Source organism: Ascaphus truei, unplaced genomic scaffold (assembly GCF_040206685.1).
Source record: "Ascaphus truei isolate aAscTru1 unplaced genomic scaffold, aAscTru1.hap1 HAP1_SCAFFOLD_306, whole genome shotgun sequence".
NCBI lineage: Eukaryota > Metazoa > Chordata > Amphibia > Anura > Ascaphidae > Ascaphus > Ascaphus truei.
The window spans coordinates 353,405-372,925 of record NW_027456027.1 but is presented as its reverse complement, the minus strand read 5'-3'; the positions used below and the strand labels follow the sequence as shown (position 1 = coordinate 372,925).

General features: G+C 55.0%; 1 protein-coding gene across 1 annotated transcript in view; it reads right to left on the bottom strand.

Annotated features, from left to right (window-relative positions):
* The window catches only part of MSH5 (mutS homolog 5), an 89,589-nt gene that overhangs the window by 13,986 nt on the left and 56,082 nt on the right, over window positions 1-19,521 (bottom strand). The window contains 4 exon segments of the mRNA XM_075583268.1: window positions 4,200-4,326; window positions 7,146-7,176; window positions 7,179-7,331; window positions 15,310-15,397. Coding sequence (XP_075439383.1) covers window positions 4,200-4,326; window positions 7,146-7,176; window positions 7,179-7,331; window positions 15,310-15,397 — 399 coding nt within the window.

The following is a 19,521-nucleotide window of genomic DNA, read 5'->3' as shown; positions in this document are numbered from 1 at the left end:
GGAGGAAAAGAGAGACATGGGGAGATGGGGAGAGAGGAAAGAGAGACATGGGGATGAGGGGGGGAGGGAGGAAAGAGAGACATGGGGAGAGGGGGGAGGGAGAAAAGAGAGACATGGGAGAGGGGGGAGAGAGGAAAGAGAGACATGGGGAGAGGGGGAGGGAGGAAAGAGAGACATGGGGAGATGGGGGAGAGAGGAAAGAGAGACATGGGGAGATGGGGGAGAGAGAAGAGAGACATGGGAGAGGGGGAGGGGGAAAGAGAGACATGGGGAGAGGGGGGAGGGAGGAAAGAGAGACATGGGGATATGGGGGAGAGAGGAAACAGAGACATGGGGAGAGGGGGGAGAGAGGGATAGAGAGACATGGGGATATGGGGGAGAGAGGAAACAGAGACATGGGGAGAGGGGGGAGGGAGGAAAGAGAGACATGGGGATATGGGGGAGAGAGGAAAGAGACATTGGGATATGGGGGAGAGAGGAAAGAGAGACATGGGGAGAGGGGGGGGAGAGTAAAGAGAGACATGGGGAGAGGGGGGAGAGAGAAAGAGATATGGGAAGAGGGGGGAGGGAGGAAAGAGAGACATGGGGAGATGGGGGAGGGAGGAAAGAGAGACATGGGGAGAGGGGGGAGGGAGGAAAGAGAGACATGGGGAGAGGGGGGAGGGAGGAAAGAGAGACATGGGGAGAGGGGGGAGTGAGGAAAGAGAGACATGGGAGATGGGGGAGAGAGGAAACAGAGACATGGGGAGAGGGGGGAGAGAGGAAAGAGAGACATGGGGAGATGGGGGAGAGAGGAAAGAGAGACATGGGGAGATGGGGGAGAGAGGAAAGAGAGACATGGGGAGAGGGGGGAGAGAGGAAAGAGAGACATGGGGAGAGGGGGGAGAGAGGAAAGAGAGACATGGGGAGATGGGGGAGAGAGGAAGAGAGACATGGGGAGAGGGGGGGAGAGAGGAAAGAGAGACATGGGGAGATGGGGTAGAGAGGAAAGAGAGACATGGGGAGATGGGGAGAGAGGAAAGAGAGACATGGGGATATGGGGGAGAGAGGAAAGAGATACATGGGGAGAAGGGGAGGAAAGAGAGACATGAGGAGATGGGGGAGAGAGGAAAGAGACATGGGGAGAGGGGGGAGAGAGGAAAGAGACATGGGGATATGGGGGAGGGAGGAAAGAGAGACATGGGAAAATGGGGGAGAGAGGAAAGAGAGACATGGGGAGATGGGGGAGAGAGGAAAGAGAGACATGGGGAGAGGGGGGAGGGAGAAAAGAGACATGGGGAGAGGGGGGAGGAGAAAAGAGAGACATGGGGAGAGGGGGAGGGAGAAAATAGAGACATGGGGAGAGGGGGGAGAGAGGAAAGAGAGACATGGGAGAGGGGGGAGGGAGGAAAGAGAGACATGGGAGAGAGGAAACAGAGACATGGGAGAGGGGGGAGAGAGGATAGAGAGACATGGGATATGGGGGAGAGAGGAAACAGAGACATGGGGAGAGGGGGGAGGGAGGAAAGAGAGACATGGGGATATGGGGGAGAGAGGAAAGAGACATTGGGATATGGGGGAGAGAGGAAAGAGAGACATGGGGAGAGGGGGGGGAGAGTAAAGAGAGACATGGGGAGAGGGGGGAGAGAGGAAAGAGAGACATGGGGAGAGGGGGGAGGGAGGAAAGATAGACATGGGGAGAGGGGGGGAGGGAGGAAAGAGAGACATGGGGAGATGGGGGAGGGAGGAAAGAGAGACATGGGGAGAGGGGGGAGGGAGGAAAGAGAGACATGGGGAGAGGGGGGGAGGGAGGAAAGAGAGACATGGGGAGAGGGGGGAGTGAGGAAAGAGAGACATGGGGAGATGGGGGAGAGAGGAAACAGAGACATGGGGAGAGGGGGGAGAGAGGAAAGAGAGACATGGGGAGATGGGGGAGAGAGGAAAGAGAGACATGGGGAGATGGGGGAGAGAGGAAAGAGAGACATGGGGAGAGGGGGGAGAGAGGAAAGAGAGACATGGGGAGAGGGGGGAGAGAGGAAAGAGAGACATGGGGAGATGGGGGAGAGAGGAAAGAGAGACATGGGGAGAGGGGGGGAGAGAGGAAAGAGAGACATGGGAGATGGGGGAGAGAGGAAACAGAGACATGGGGAGAGGGGGGAGAGAGGAAAGAGAGACATGGGGAGATGGGGGAGAGAGGAAAGAGAGACATGGGGAGAAGGGGAGGAAAGAGAGACATGAGGAGATGGGGGAGAGAGGAAAGAGACATGGGGAGAGGGGGGAGAGAGGAAAGAGACATGGGGATATGGGGGAGGGAGGAAAGAGAGACATGGGAAAATGGGGGAGAGAGGAAAGAGAGACATGGGGAGATGGGGGAGAGAGGAAAGAGAGACATGGGGAGATGGGGAGAGAGGAAAGAGAGACATGGGGAGATGGGGGAGAGAGGAAAGAGACATGGGGAGAGGGGGGAGGGAGGAAAGAGAGACATGGGGATATGGGGGAGAGAGGAAAGAGAGACATGGAGAGAGGGGGCAGGGAGGAAAGAGAGACATGGGGATATGGGGGAGAGAGGAAAGAGAGACATGGGGATATGGGGGAGAGAGGAAAGAGAGACATGGGGAGAGGGGGGAGGAAAGAGAGACATGGGGAGATGGGGGAGAGAGGAAAGAGACATGGGGAGAGGGGGGAGAGTGGAAAGAGACATGGGGATATGGGGGAGGGAGGAAAGAGAGACATGGGGAGATGGGGGAGAGAGGAAAGAGACATGGGGATATGGGGAGAGAGGAAAGAGAGACATGGGGAGAGGGGGGAGGAAAGAGAGACATGGGGAGATGGGGGAGAGGGGAAAGAGACATGGGGGATATGGGGGAGAGATGAAAGAGACATGGGGATATGGGGGAGAGAGGAAAGAGACATGGGGATATGGTGGAGAGAGGAAAGAGACATGGGGATATGGGGGAGAGAGGAAAGAGAGACATGGGGAGAGGGGGGAGGGAGGAAAGAGAGACATGGGGATATGGGGGAGAGAGGAAAGAGAGACATGGGGAGAGGGGGAGGAAAGAGAGACATGAGGATATGTGGGAAAGAGGAAAGAGAGACATGGGGAGAGGGGGAGAGAGGAAAGAGAGACATGGGGAGATTGGGGAGAGAGGAAAGAGAGACATGGGGATATGGGGGAGAGAGGAAAGAGAGACGTGGGGAGAGGGGGGAGGAAAGAGAGACATGGGGAGAGGGGGGAGGAAAGAGATACATGTGGAGATGGGGGAGAAAGGAAAGAGAGACATGGGGAGATGGGGGAGAGAGGAAAGAGACATGGGGAGAGGGGGAGGGAGAAAGAGAGACATGGGGAGATGGGGGAGAGAGGAAAGAGAGACATGGTGAGATGGGGAGGAGAAAAGAGAGACATGGGGAGAGGGGGGACGGAGGAAAGAGAGACATGGCGAGATGGGGGAGAGAGGAAGAGAGACATGGGGAGAGGGGGGAGGGAGGAAAGAGAGACATGGGGAGAGGGGGAGAGAGGAAAGAGAGACATGGGGATATGGGAGAGAGAGGAAGAGAGACATGGGGAGAGGGGGAGGAAAGAGAGACATGGGGAGATGGGGGAGAGAGGAAAGAGAAACATGGGGAGAGGGGGGAGGGAGGAAAGAGAGACATGGGGATATGGGGAGAGAGGAAAGAGAGACATGGGGAGAGGGGAGAGAGGAAAGAGAGACATGGGGAGATGGGGGAGAGAGGAAAGAGAGACATGGGGAGATGGGGGAGAGAGGAAAGAGACATGGTGAGAGTGGGAGGGAGGAAAGAGAGACATGGGGAGAGGGGGAGGAAAGAGAGACATGGGGAGATGGGGGAGAGAGGAAAGAGACATGGGGAGAGGGGGGAGGAAAGAGAGACATGGGGAGAGAGGGGAGAGAGGAAAGAGAGACATGGGATATGGGGGAGAGAGGAAAGAGAGAGATGGGGAGAGAGGAAAGAGAGACATGGGGAGAGGGGGGAGAGAGGAAAGAGAGACATGGGGAGAGGGGGGAGAGAGGAAGAGAGACATGGGGAGAGGGGGGAGGAAAGAGAGACATGGGGAGAGGGGGGAGGAAAGAATGAAGGAGAGAAAATGAGACAAACATTCTTCCTCTTCTCACCCAATATATTTCTCCCTTTGGATTTTCCTCTCCCCCTCTCTCCCTCTCTCCCTCTCCCCCTCTCTCCCTCTCCTCCTCTCTCCCTCTCACCTGTTTCAGATACACGCTCTTCCCAGAGGAATTGGGTCCCGTCAAAATCTTTACTCTTTTCTCCTCCTCTTCGCTCTGCACGGGGTTTGGGACGAAGGTTCGAGAGCAGAACTCCATGAGGGGGTGTCTGCGAGAGAGCAGAGCCTGGCACATGGGGCATAGACAGAGCCTGGCACCTCTAGGGCTGGCACAGGGGCATAGACAGAGCCAGGCACCTCTAGGGCTGGCACAGGGGGATATACAGAGCCTGGCACCTCTAGGGCTGGCACAGGGGGGATATACAGAGCCTGGCACCTCTAGGGCTGGCACAGGGGTATATAGAGAGCCTGGCACCTCTAGTGCTGGCACAGGGGGGGGATATACAGAGCCTGGCACCTCTAGGGCTGGCACAGGGGGGGGGATATACAGAGCCTGGCACCTCTAGGGCTGGCACAGGTTGATATACAGAGCCTGGCACCTCTAGGGCTGGCACAGGGGGCATATACAGAGCCTGGCACCTCTAGGGCTGGCACAGGGGGATATAGAGCCTGGCACCTCTAGGGCTGGCACAGGGGGATATACAAAGTCTGGCACCTCTAGGGCTGGCACAGGGGGATATACAGAGCCTGGCACCTCTAGGGCTGGCATATGGGGCATATACAGAGCCTGGCACCTCTAGGGCTGGCACAGGGGCATATACAGAGCCTGGCACCTCTAGGGCTGGCTCAGGGGGATATACAGAGCCTGGCACCTCTAGGGCTGGCACATGGGGCATATACAGAGCTGGCACCTCTAGGGCTGGCACAGGGGGATATACAGAGCCTGGCACCTCTAGGGCTGGCACAGGGGGATATACAGAGCCTGGCACCTCTAGGGCTGGCACATGGGGATATACAGAGCCTGGCACCTCTAGGGCTGGCACAGGGGGCATATACAGAGCCTGGCACCTCTAGGGCTGGCACAGGGGGATATACAGAGCCTGGCACCTCTAGGGCTGGCACAGGGGCATATACAGAGCCTGGCACCTCTAGGGCTGGCACAGGGGATATACAGAGCCTGGCACCTCTAGGGCTGGCACAGGGGGATATACAGAGCCTGGCACCTCTAGGGCTGGCACAGGGGGATATACAGAGCCTGGCACCTCTAGGGCTGGTACGGGGGGGGGGGGGGATATACAGAGCCTGGCACCTCTAGGGCTGGCACAGGGGGGATATACAGAGCCTGGCACCTCTAGGGCTGGCACAGGGGGATATACAGAGCCTGGCACCTCTAGGGCTGGCACGGGGGATATACAGAGCCTGGCACCTCTAGGCTGGCACAGGGGGATATACAGAGCCTGGCACCTCTAGGGCTGGCACAGGGGGATATACAGAGCCTGGCACCTCTAGGGCTGGCACAGGGGGATATACAGAGCCTGGCACCTCTAGGGCTGGCACAGGGGGATATACAGAGCCTGGCACCTCTAGGGCTGGCACAGGGGGATATACAGAGCCTGACACCTCTAGGGCTGGCACAGGGGGATATACAGAGCCTGGCACCTCTAGGGCTGGCACAGGGGGATATACAGAGCCTGGCACCTCTAGGGCTGGCACAGGGGGATATACAGAGCCTGGCACCTCTAGGGCTGGCACAGGGGGCATATACAGAGCCTGCACCTCTAGGGCTGGCACAGGGGGATATACAGAGCCTGGCACCTCTAGGGCTGGCACAGGGGGATATACAGAGCCTGGCACCTCTAGGGCTGGCACAGGGGGATATACAGAGCCTGGCACCTCTAGGGCTGGCACAGGGGGATATACAGAGCCTGGCACCTCTATGGCTGGCACAGGGGGATATACAGAGCCTGGCACCTCTAGGGCTGGCACATGGGGCAAATACAGAGCCTGGCACCTCTAGGGCTGGCACATGGGGCATATAAAGAGCCTGGCACCTCTAGGGCTGACACAGGGGGATATACAGAGCTTGGCACCTCTAGGGCTGGCACAGGGGGATATATACAGAGCCTGGCACCTCTAGGGCCGGCACAGGGGGATATACAGAGCCTGGCACCTCTAGGGCTGGCACAGGGGGGATATACAGAGCCTGGCACCTCTAGGGCCGGCACAGGGGGATAAACCGAGCCTGGCACCTCTAGGGCTGGCACGGGGGGTTATAAACAGAGCCTGGCACCTCTAGGGCTGGCACAGGGGGGATATACAGAGCCTGGCACCTCTAGGGCTGGCACAGGGGGATAAACAGAGCCTGGCACCTCTAGGGCTGGCACAGGGGGATATACAGAGCCTGGCACCTCTAGGGCTGGCACAGGGGGATATATACAGAGCCTGGCACCTCTAGGGCTGGCACAGGGGGATATACAGAGCCTGGCACCTCTAGGGCTGGCACGGGGGGTTATATACAGAGCCTAGCACCTCTAGAGCTGGAACATGGGGATATACAGAGCCTGGCACCTCTAGGGCTGGCACAGGGGGATATACAGAGCCTGGCACCTCTAGGGCTGGCACAGGGGGATATACAGAGCCTGGCACCTCTAGGGCTGGCACAGGGGGATATACAGAGCCTGGCACAGGGGGATATACAGAGCCTGGCACCTCTAGGGCTGGCACAGGGGGATATACAGAGCCTGGCACCTCTAGGGCTGGCACAGGGGGATATACAGAGCCTGGCACCTCTAGGGCTGGCACAGGGGGATATACAGAGCCTGGCACCTCTAGGGCTGGCACAGGGGGATATACAGAGCCTGGCACCTCTAGGGCTGGCACAGGGGGATATACAGAGCCTGGCACCTCTATGGCTGGCACAGGGGGATATACAGAGCCTGGCACCTCTAGGGCTGGCACAGGGGATATATACAGAGCCTGGCACCTGTAGGGCTGGCACCGGGGGATATATACAGAGCCTGGCACCTCTAGGGCTGGCACAGGGGGATATATACAGAGCCTGGCACCTCCAGAACTGACTGCTAATCACCTCCCTTCCTTGATGCGGATGGTGTTGGAGGGGAGTAGCGAGGGCGGGTGTATGCGTTCTCGCGTGCAGTCACTGCCATGGCCAGCAGGGCGTCCAGCTGCCCGACATACTCCGTCACAGTGTATAACACAGCAGATCTCTCCAGGACAAGCGTCTGCAGCTGGTGCATGATCAGGGTCTCGTGATCTGAAGGGTGTGGAGCAAAGCAAACTCTGCCACTGACTCTTTGTGACCTCTGTCACTCCCCCCCCCTTCTGTACTCTTCCACTGACTCTCTATGTGTGACCTCTGTCACCCCCCCCCCCCTTCTGTACTCTTCCACTGACTCTCTATGTGTGACCTCTGTCACCCCCCCCACCTTCTGTACTCTTCCACTGACTCTCTATGTGTGACCTCTGTCACCCCCCCCCCCACCTTCTGTACTCTTCCACTGACTCTCTATGTGTGACCTCTGTCACTCCCCCCCCTTCTGTACTCTTCCACTGACTCTCTATGTGTGACCTCTGTCACCCCCCCCCCCACCTTCTGTACTCTTCCACTGACTCTCTATGTGTGACCTCTGTCACCCCCCCCCACCTTCTGTACTCTTCCACTGACTCTCTATGTGTGACCTCTGTCACCCCCCCCCCCACCTTCTGTACTCTTCCACTGACTCTCTATGTGTGACCTCTGTCAGCCCCCCCCCACCTTCTGTACTCTTCCACTGACTCTCTATGTGTGACCTCTGTCACCCCCCCCCCCTTCTGTACTCTTCCACTGACTCTCTATGTGTGACCTCTGTCACCCCCCCACCTTCTGTACTCTTCCACTGATTCTCTATGTGTGACCTCTGTCACCCCCCCCCTTCTGTACTCTTCCACTGACTCTCTATGTGTGACCTCTGTCACCCCCCCCCTTCTGTACTCTTCCACTGACTCTCTATGTGTGACCTCTGTCACTCCCCCCCCTTCTGTACTCTTCCACTGACTCTCTATGTGTGACCTCTGTCACCCCCCCCCTTCTGTACTCTTCCACTGACTCTCTATGTGTGACCTCTGTCACCCCCCCCCCCACCTTCTGTACTCTTCCACTGATTCTCTATGTGTGACCTCTGTCACCCCCCCCCCTTCTGTACTCTTCCACTGACTCTCTATGTGTGACCTCTGTCACTCCCCCCCCTTCTGTACTCTTCCACTGACTCTCTATGTGTGACCTCTGTCACTCCCCCCCCCCTTCTGTACTCTTCCACTGACTCTCTATGTGTGACCTCTGTCACCCCCCCCCCTTCTGTACTCTTCCACTGACTCTCTATGTGTGACCTCTGTCACTCCCCCCCCCCTTCTGTACTCTTCCACTGACTCTCTATGTGTGACCTCTGTCACTCCCCCCCCCCCTTCTGTACTCTTCCACTGACTCTCTATGTGTGACCTCTGTCACTCCCCCCCTTCTGTACTCTTCCACTGACTCTCTATGTGTGACCTCTGTCACCCCCCCCCTTCTGTACTCTTCCACTGACTCTCTATGTGTGACCTCTGTCACCCCCCCCACCTTCTGTACTCTTCCACTGACTCTCTATGTGTGACCTCTGTCACCCCCCCCCACCTTCTGTACTCTTCCACTGACTCTCTATGTGTGACCTCTGTCACTCCCCCCCCCCTTCTGTACTCTTCCACTGACTCTCTATGTGTGACCTCTGTCACCCCCCCCCCACCTTCTGTACTCTTCCACTGACTCTCTATGTGTGACCTCTGTCACCCCCCCCCACCTTCTGTACTCTTCCACTGACTCTCTATGTGTGACCTCTGTCACCCCCCCCCACCTTCTGTACTCTTCCACTGACTCTCTATGTGTGACCTCTGTCACCCCCCCCCCCACCTTCTGTACTCTTCCACTGACTCTCTATGTGTGACCTCTGTCACCCCCCCCCCCTTCTGTACTCTTCCACTGACTCTCTATGTGTGACCTCTGTCACCCCCCCACCTTCTGTACTCTTCCACTGATTCTCTATGTGTGACCTCTGTCACCCCCCCCCCCTTCTGTACTCTTCCACTGACTCTCTATGTGTGACCTCTGTCACCCCCCCCCTTCTGTACTCTTCCACTGACTCTCTATGTGTGACCTCTGTCACTCCCCCCCCTTCTGTACTCTTCCACTGACTCTCTATGTGTGACCTCTGTCACCCCCCCCCTTCTGTACTCTTCCACTGACTCTCTATGTGTGACCTCTGTCACCCCCCCCCCCCACCTTCTGTACTCTTCCACTGATTCTCTATGTGTGACCTCTGTCACCCCCCCCCTTCTGTACTCTTCCACTGACTCTCTATGTGTGACCTCTGTCACTCCCCCCCCTTCTGTACTCTTCCACTGACTCTCTATGTGTGACCTCTGTCACTCCCCCCCCTTCTGTACTCTTCCACTGACTCTCTATGTGTGACCTCTGTCACCCCCCCCCCTTCTGTACTCTTCCACTGACTCTCTATGTGTGACCTCTGTCACTCCCCCCCCCTTCTGTACTCTTCCACTGACTCTCTATGTGTGACCTCTGTCACCCCCCCCCTTCTGTACTCTTCCACTGACTCTCTATGTGTGACCTCTGTCACTCCCCCCCCCTTCTGTACTCTTCCACTGACTCTCTATGTGTGACCTCTGTCACTCCCCCCCCCCCCCTTCTGTACTCTTCCACTGACTCTCTATGTGTGACCTCTGTCACTCCCCCCCCCTTCTGTACTCTTCCACTGACTCTCTATGTGTGACCTCTGTCACCCCCCCCCCTTCTGTACTCTTCCACTGACTCTCTATGTGTGACCTCTGTCACTCCCCCCCCTTTTGTACTCTTCCACTGACTCTCTATGTGTGACCTCTGTCACTCCCCCCCCTTCTGTACTCTTCCACTGACTCTCTATGTGTGACCTCTGTCACCCCCCCCCTTCTGTACTCTTCCACTGACTCTCTATGTGTGACCTCTGTCACTCCCCCCCCCTTCTGTACTCTTCCACTGACTCTCTATGTGTGACCTCTGTCACTCCCCCCTCCTTCTGTACTCTTCCACTGACTCTCTATGTGTGACCTCTGTCACTCCCCCCCCTTCTGTACTCTTCCACTGACTCTCTATGTGTGACCTCTGTCACTCCCCCCCCTTCTGTACTCTTCCACTGACTCTCTATGTGTGACCTCTGTCACTCTCCCCCCCCTTCTGTACTCTTCCACTGACTCTCTGTGTGACCTCTGTCACTCTCCCCCCCCCCTTCTGTACTCTTCCACTGACTCTCTATGTGTAACCTCTGTCACTCCCCCCCCCTTCTGTACTCTTCCACTGACTCTCTATGTGTGACCTCTGTCACCCCCCCCCCTTCTGTACTCTTCCACTGACTCTCTATGTGTGACCTCTGTCACTCTCCCCCCCCCCCATTCTGTACTCTTCCACTGACTCTCTATGTGTGACCTCTGTCACTTCCCCCCCCCCTTCTGTACTCTTCCACTGACTCTCTATGTGTGACCTCGTTCACCTCTGATGTCACAGTGCAGCCCTCCTGGCTCTGCTTCCCCCCATGTGACCTCGCTCACCTCTGATGTCACAGTGCAGGTCTCCTGGCTCTGCTTCCCCCATGTGACCTCGCTCACCTCTGATGTCACAGTGCAGGTCTCCTGGCTCTGCTTCCCCCCATGTGACCTCGCTCACCTCTGATGTCACAGTGCAGGCCTCCTGCCTCCATGTTACCTCGTTCACCTCTGATGTCACAGTGCAGGTCTCCTGGCTCTGCTTCCCCCCATGTGACATCGCTCACCTCTGATGTCACAGTGCAGGCCTCCTGCCTCCATGTGACCTCGTTCACCTCTGATGTCACAGTGCAGGTCTCGTGGCTCTGCTTCCCTCCATGTGACCTCGCTCACCTCTGATGTCACAGTGCAGTTATCCTGGAGCTGCCTCCCCCATGTGACCTCGTTCACCTCTGATGTCACAGTGCAAGTCCCGTGGATCTGCTTCCCCCCATGTGACCTCACTCACCTGTCACAGTGCAGGCCTCCTGGCTCTGCCTCCCCTGCGTGATCTGCTCACTTCTGATGTCACAGTGCAGGTCTCGTGGCTCTGCTGTCCCCCGTGTGACCTCGCTCACCTCTGATGTCACAGTGCAGGTCTCGTGGCTCTGCCTGTCCCCCGTGTGACCTCGCTCACCTCTGATGTCACAGTGCAGGTATCGTGGCTCTGCCTGTCCCCCCGTGTGACCTCGCTCACCTCTGATGTCACAGTGCAGGTCTCGTGGCTCTGCCTGTCCCCCCGTGTGACCTCGCTCACCTCTGATGTCACAGTGCAGGTCTCCTGGCTCTGCCTGTCCCCCGTGTGACCTCGCTCACCTCTGATGTCACAGTGCAGGTCTCCTGGCTCTGCCTGTCCCCCCGTGTGACCTCGCTCACCTCTGATGTCACAGTGCAGGTCTCCTGGCTCTGCCTGTCCCCCTGTGTGACCTCGCTCACCTCTGATGTCACAGTGCAGGTCTCGTGGCTCTGCCTGTCCCCCTGTGTGACCTCGCTCACCTCTGATGTCACAGTGCAGGTCTCGTGGCTCTGGCTGTCCCCCCGTGTGACCTCGCTCACCTCTGATGTCACAGTGCAGGTCTCGTGGCTCTGGCTGTCCCCCCGTGTGACCTCGCTCACCTCTGATGTCACAGTGCAGGTCTCGTGGCTCTGGCTGTACCCCGTGTGACCTCGCTCACCTCTGATGTCACAGTGCAGGTCTCGTGGCTCTGCCTGTCCCCCCGTGTGACCTCGCTCACCTCTGATGTCACAGTGCAGGTATCGTGGCTCTGCCTGTCCCCCCGTGTGACCTCGCTCACCTCTGATGTCACAGTGCAGGTCTCGTGGCTCTGCCTGTCCCCCCGTGTGACCTCGCTCACCTCTGATGTCACAGTGCAGGTCTCGTGCCTCTGCCTGTCCCCCCGTGTGACCTCGCTCACCTCTGATGTCACAGTGCAGGTCTCCTGGCTCTGCCTGTCCCCCGTGTTACCTCGCTCACCTCTGATGTCACAGTGCAGGTCTCCTGGCTCTGCCTGTCCCCCCGTGTGACCTCGCTCACCTCTGATGTCACAGTGCAGGTCTCCTGGCTCTGCCTGTCCCCCCGTGTGACCTCGCTCACCTCTGATGTCACAGTGCAGGTATCGTCGCTCTGCCTGTCCCCCCGTGTGACCTCGCTCACATCTGATGTCACAGTGTAGGTATCGTGGCTCTGCCTGTCCCCCCGTGTGACCTCGCTCACCTCTGATGTCACAGTGCAGGTCTCGTGGCTCTGCCTGTCCCCCCGTGTGACCTCGCTCACCTCTGATGTCACAGTGCAGGTCTGGTGGCTGTGCCTGTCCCCCCGTGTGACCTCGCTCACCTCTGATGTCACAGTGCAGGTCTCGTGGCTTTGCCTGTCCCCCGTGTGACCTGCTCACCTCTGATGTCACAGTGCAGGTCTCCTGGCTCTGCCTGTCCCCCGTGTTACCTCGCTCACCTCTGATGTCACAGTGCAGGTCTCCTGGCTCTGCCTGTCCCCCTGCATGACCTCACTCACCTCTGATGTCACAGTGCAGGTCTCGTGGCTCTGCCTGTCCCCCCGTGTGACCTCGCTCACCTCTGATGTCACAGTGCAGGTCTCCTGGCTCTGCCTGTCCCCCTGTGTGACCTCGCTCACCTCTGATGTCACAGTGCAGGTCTCCTGGCTCTGCCTGTCCCCCCGTGTGACCTTGCTCACCTCTGATGTCACAGTGCAGGTCTCCTGGCTCTGCCTGTCCCCCCGTGTGACCTCGCTCACCTTTGATGTCACAGTGCAGGTCTCTTGGCTCTGCCTGTCCCCCCGTGTGACCTCGCTCACCTCTGATGTCACAGTGCAGGTCTCGTGGCTCTGCCTGTCCCCCCGTGTGACCTCGCTCACCTCTGATGTCACAGTGCAGGTATCGTGGCTCTGCCTGTCCCCCCGTGTGACCTCGCTCACCTCTGATGTCACAGTGCAGGTCTCGTGGCTCTGCCTGTCCCCCTGTGTGACCTCGCTCACCTCTGATGTCACAGTGCATGTATCGTCGCTCTGCCTGTCCCCCCGTGTGACCTCGCTCACCTCTGATGTCACAGTGTAGGTCTCGTGGCTCTGCCTGTCCCCCTGTGTGACCTTGCTCACCTCTGATGTCACAGTGTAGGTATCGTGGCTCTGCCTGTCCCCCCGTGTGACCTCGCTCACCTCTGATGTCACAGTGCAGGTCTCCTGGCTCTGCCTGTCCCCCCGTGTGACCTCGCTCACCTCTGATGTCACAGTGCAGGTCTCCTGGCTCTGCCTGTCCCCCGTGTGACCTCGCTCACCTCTGATGTCACAGTGCAGGTCTCCTGGCTCTGCCTGTCCCCCCGTGTGACCTCGCTCACCTCTGATGTCACAGTGCAGGTCTCGTGGCTCTGCCTGTCCCCCCGTGTGACCTCGCTCACCTCTGATGTCACAGTGCAGGTCTCGTGGCTCTGCCTGTCCCCCTGTGTGATCTCGCTCACCTCTGATGTCACAGTGCAGGTCTCCTGGCTCTGCCTGTCCCCTTGTGTGACCTCGCTCACCTCTGATGTCACAGTGCAGGTATCGTCGCTCTGCCTGTCCCCCCGTGTGACCTCGCTCACCTCTGATGTCACAGTGCAGGTCTCCCGGCTCTGCCTGTCCCCCCGTGTGACCTCGATCACCTCTGATGTCACAGTGCGGGTCTCGTGGCTCTGCCTGTCCCCCCGTGTGACCTCGCTCACCTCTGATGTCACAGTGCAGGTCTCGTGGCTCTGCCTGTCCCCCCGTGTGACCTCGCTCACCTCTGATGTCACAGTGCAGGTATCGTGGCTCTGCCTGTCCCCCCGTGTGACCTCGCTCACCTCTGATGTCACAGTGCAGGTCTCGTGGCTCTGCCTGTCCCCCTGTGTGACCTCGCTCACCTCTGATGTCACAGTGCAGGTATCGTCGCTCTGCCTGTCCCCCCGTGTGACCTCGCTCACCTCTGATGTCACAGTGCAGGTCTCGTGGCTCTGCCTGTCCCCCTGTGTGACCTTGCTCACCTCTGATGTCACAGTGTAGGTATCGTGGCTCTGCCTGTCCCCCCGTGTGACCTCGCTCACCTCTGATGTCACAGTGCAGGTCTCCTGGCTCTGCCTCTCCCCCCGTGTGACCTCGCTCACCTCTGATGTCACAGTGCAGGTCTCCTGGCTCTGCCTGTCCCCCGTGTGACCTCGCTCACCTCTGATGTCACAGTGCAGGTCTCCTGGCTCTGCCTGTCCCTCCGTGTGACCTCGCTCACCTCTGATGTCACAGTGCAGGTCTCGTGGCTCTGCCTGTCCCCCCATGTGACCTCGCTCACCTCTGATGTCACAGTGCAGGTCTCGTGGCTCTGCCTGTCCCCCTGTGTGATCTCGCTCACCTCTGATGTCACAGTGCAGGTCTCCTGGCTCTGCCTGTCCCCCTGTGTGACCTCGCTCACCTCTGATGTCACAGTGCAGGTATCGTCGCTCTGCCTGTCCCCCCGTGTGACCTCGCTCACCTCTGATGTCACAGTGCAGGTCTCGTGGCTCTGCCTGTCCCCCTGTGTGACCTTGCTCACCTCTGATGTCACAGTGCAGGTCTCCTGGCTCTGCCTGTCCCCCCGTGTGACCTCGCTTACCTCTGATGTCACAGTGCAGGTCTCCCGGCTCTGCCTGTCCCCCCGTGTGACCTCGATCACCTCTGATGTCACAGTGCGGGTCTCGTGGCTCTGCCTGTCCCCCCGTGTGACCTCGCTCACCTCTGATGTCACAGTGCAGGTCTGGTGGCTGTGCCTGTCCCCCCGTGTGACCTCGCTCACCTCTGATGTCACAGTGCAGGTCTCCTGGCTCTGCCTGTCCCCCCGTATGACCTCGCTCACCTCTGATGTCACAGTGCAGGTCTCGTGGCTCTGCCTGTCCCCCTGTGTGACCTCACTCACCTCTGATGTCACAGTGCAGGTCTCGTGGCTCTGCCTGTCCCCCCGTGTGACCTCGCTCACCTCTGATGTCACAGTGCAGGTCTCGTGGCTCTGCCTGTCCCCCTGTGTGACCTCACTCACCTCTGATGTCACAGTGCAGGTCTCGTGGCTCTGCCTGTCCCCCTGTGTGACCTCGCTCACCTCTGATGTCACAGTGCAGGTCTCGTGGCTCTGCCTGTCCCCCCGTGTGACCTCACTCACCTCTGATGTCACAGTGCAGGTCTCCCAGTATTGAGTCCAGCTCCCTAGTCCGCGCGTTCTTGTAGTGCAGCCGATTCTCAGACATGAACTGACCAGAAACACACACACAAAAATATACATTGTCTATAGAAACACACACCCATATATATATATATGTGTGCAACCAGTAGTAGACATATTATAAATCACACAATACAGCCAATACTTTTAACATGTGTATGTAAAAAGTCTTATATATTATATATATATATATCTATACACAGACACTATATATACATTTGTAGATACAGGATGCTCCTGGCCGTCTGTAGTGGCCGACATCCAACGTTCACCCACAGACATAAGTAATATCCCTACATTGCACACATACTGTGCCTGTGTCCCCTGCTTCTGGATCCTACATTCATAGATACATACATATACATACATACATACATACATATATACATATATATATACATAGATACATACATATATATATACATAGATACATACATTACATATATACACATACATACATATATATACATACATACATATATATATACATAGATACATACATTACATATATACACATACATACATATATATACATACATACATATATATATATACATAGATACATACATTACATATATACACATACATACATATATATACATACATAAATATATATACATATACATACATACATACATATATATATATATATACATACATACATACATATATATATACATAGATACATACATTACATATATACACATACATACATATATATACATACATAAATATATATACATATACATACATACATACATATATATATATATATACATACATACATACATATATATATACATAGATACATACATTACATATATACACATACATACATATATATACATACATAAATATATATACATATACATACATACATACATATATATATATATATACATACATACATACATATATATATACATAGATACATACATTACATATATACACATACATACATATATATACATACATAAATATATATACATATACATACATACATACATATATAGAATCCAATGCACAGCCGGCACACCATATGCAAGTAAATAAGTTTTGGTGCTTATCCCATAAAGCAGCGGTGCGCAAAGTGGGGGGCGCGACCCCCAGGGGGGGCGGGAGATTGTGCTGGGGGGGCGCGGGCAGTTGCAGAGGCCCCGCGCTCTTCCCCCAGGCATTTAAATTAAATGCCGGGGGATCGCGTGAGGCCCCTGCAACTGTTTACTTACCGGGATTCAGCCGTCTGTGTTGCGTCGCCATGGCAACGCGGCGTCAATAGACGCCGCGGCACCATGTGACCTGACGTCACACGCACACGAGCGTCATCTGACTCACCTGAAGGAAGGCAGGGGGGCGCGAGAGCCGGGGGCAGAGAGACAGGGGGGCGCAGCACAAAAAGTTTGCGCTCCCCTGCCATAAAGCAATAACAGACCATACGATACCGGTTGCAACACGACATCAAGGGACAGCACGCAGGTAAGTAACTCATCAAGGGACAGCACGCAGGTAAGTAACTCATCAAGGGACAGCACGCAGGTAAGTAACTCATCAAGGGACAGCACGCAGGTAAGTAACTCATCAAGGGACAGCACGCAGGTAAGTAACTCATCAAGGGACAGCACGCAGGTAAGTAACTCATCAAGGGACAGCACGCAGGTAAGTAACTCATGAATTTTCTATATTTGATAGAAGTCACAAAAACCGACGTTTCGGTCCCCCAGTGGGACCTTTCTCACGGTTTTTGTGTCTTCTATCAAATATAGAAAATTCATGATTTACTTACCTGCGTGCTGTCCCTTGATGTCGTGTTGCAACCGGTATCGTATGGTATATATATATATATATATATATATATATATATATATATATATATATATATATATATATATAAATAACAGTAATCCACTCCAGCAGGAGCAGACACAAGACAGCACTCAAAGGTAAGTAAGAAAACTTGTATTCAAAAATAAACATAGCACAAACATGACCAACGTTTCGGTCCTCGTGGGACCTTCCTCATGTTTGTGCTATGTTTATTTTTGAATACAAGTTTTCTTACTTACCTTTGAGTGCTGTCTTGTGTCTGCTCCTGCTGGAGTGGATTACTTTTCTCTTACTATTGGTATAGGACATGCACCGCAAACTGTTTATGGTATTGGGAGTGCCGGCCGCCCCATTTTTTTTTATATATATGCACAAGAAAAAAACAGCGCTCAAGGTGTATATAAGGGCTCCATGTAAAAATGGATTTCAGGCAAAAGGTGACACATTGTGTGCTCATTTGCATGTCATTTCCCAGAATCCCTTGCTGCAGTGGGAGCGCTGTGTGCTGCGGGATAATGACGAAAGGCAGGGCTGCATGTAATTTCCCAGAATCCCTTGCTGCTTTGGGAGCACTGTATGCTAGGGATAATGGTAAAAGGCAGGGCAGCATGTCATTTCCCAGAATCCCTTGCTGCAGTGGGAGCACTGTATGCTGGGGGATAATGGTGAAGGCAGGGTGCATGTCATTTCCCAGAATCCCTTGCTGCAGTGGGAGCGCTGTATGCTGGGGATAATGGTGAAAGGCGGGGCTGCATGTCATTTCCCAGAATCCCTTGCTGCAGTGGGAGCGCTGTATGCTGGGTGATAATGGTGAAAGGCAGGGCTGCATGTCATTTCCCAGAATCCCTTGCTGCAGTGGGAGCACTGTATGCTGGGGGATAATGGTTGAAAGGCAGGGTGCAGACCTGTATAAGACATGTGAACGTGCTCACAAGTGATATTCTTTATTGGCTATATACTAACGGTGGAGGTTTTTTGTCGACTTTTTCACCCACCATAACTTATAATGTCTGTAAAAAAAATCAATATTTAGTGCTAACATGTGTAAACCCAAATTATAAATGGGAGGAATGTATACTGCAAATATACAGAAGGAATAAATAAGTAACAATATTGCCAGCCACCCTGGATTGGCAATGAGCTGAGGGGGTGCTTATAGCTGGGGAGAACGGCAGCCCTTCCAGGAACAAGCTCACCCCAAAGCACGTGTGTAGGAAATTAGGGAAACCGCACACTCCTAATGCGTGTGTGAAAGGTATAGCACAATTTATTACAACTAGGACAACCTGTGTCCACTAGCAGATATAAAATACATAAAAATACATGTTATTAAAGAGATAACAGTATGACAACAGATCAAGCTGGGAGCCCCGCATGGGAGGAGGAGAGCAGAAATCGCCTTCAGGGCTCGGGTCAGACAGACAGATACACAGATAGATAGACAGACAGATAGATAGACAGACAGCTACACAGATAGATAGACAGACAGATAGATAGATAGAGGGTCTCAGGTATAATTTGAGCGTTGGGCGGGGTTTGGGACAGACAGACAGATACACAGATAGATAGGGGTCTCGGGTATAATTTGAGTTGTGGGTGGGGGTTGGGACAGACAGACAGACAGACAGACAGATACACAGATAGATAGAGGGCTCAGGTATAATTTGAGTTGTGGGCGGGGGTTGGGACAGACAGACAGATACACAGATAGATAGAGGGTCTCAGGTATAATTTGAGTGGTGGGTGGGGGTTGGGACAGACAGATACACAGATAGATAGAGGTCTCAGGTATAATTTGAGTGGTGGGTGGGGGCTGGGACAGACAGACAGACAGATACACAGATAGATAGAGGGCTCAGGTATAATTTGAGCGGTGGGTGGGGGCTGGGACAGACAGACAGACAGATACACAGATAGATAGAGGGCTCAGGTATAATTTGAGTGGTGGGTGGGGGCTGGGACAGACAGACAGACAGATACACAGATAGATAGAGGGCTCAGGTATAATTTGAGCGGTGGGCGGGGGTTGGGACAGACAGATACACAGATAGATAGAGGGCTCAGGTATAATTTGAGTGGTGGGTGGGGGTTGGGACAGACAGACAGATACACAGATACACAGATAGATAGGGGTCTCAGGTATAATTTGAGTGGTGGGTGGGGGCTGGGACAGACAGACAGACAGATACACAGATAGATAGAGGTCTCAGGTATAATTTGAGTGGTGGGCGGGGGTTGGGACAGACAGACAGATACACAGATAGATAGAGGGCTCAGGTATAATTTGAGTGGTGGGCGGGGGTTGGGACAGACAGATACACAGATAGA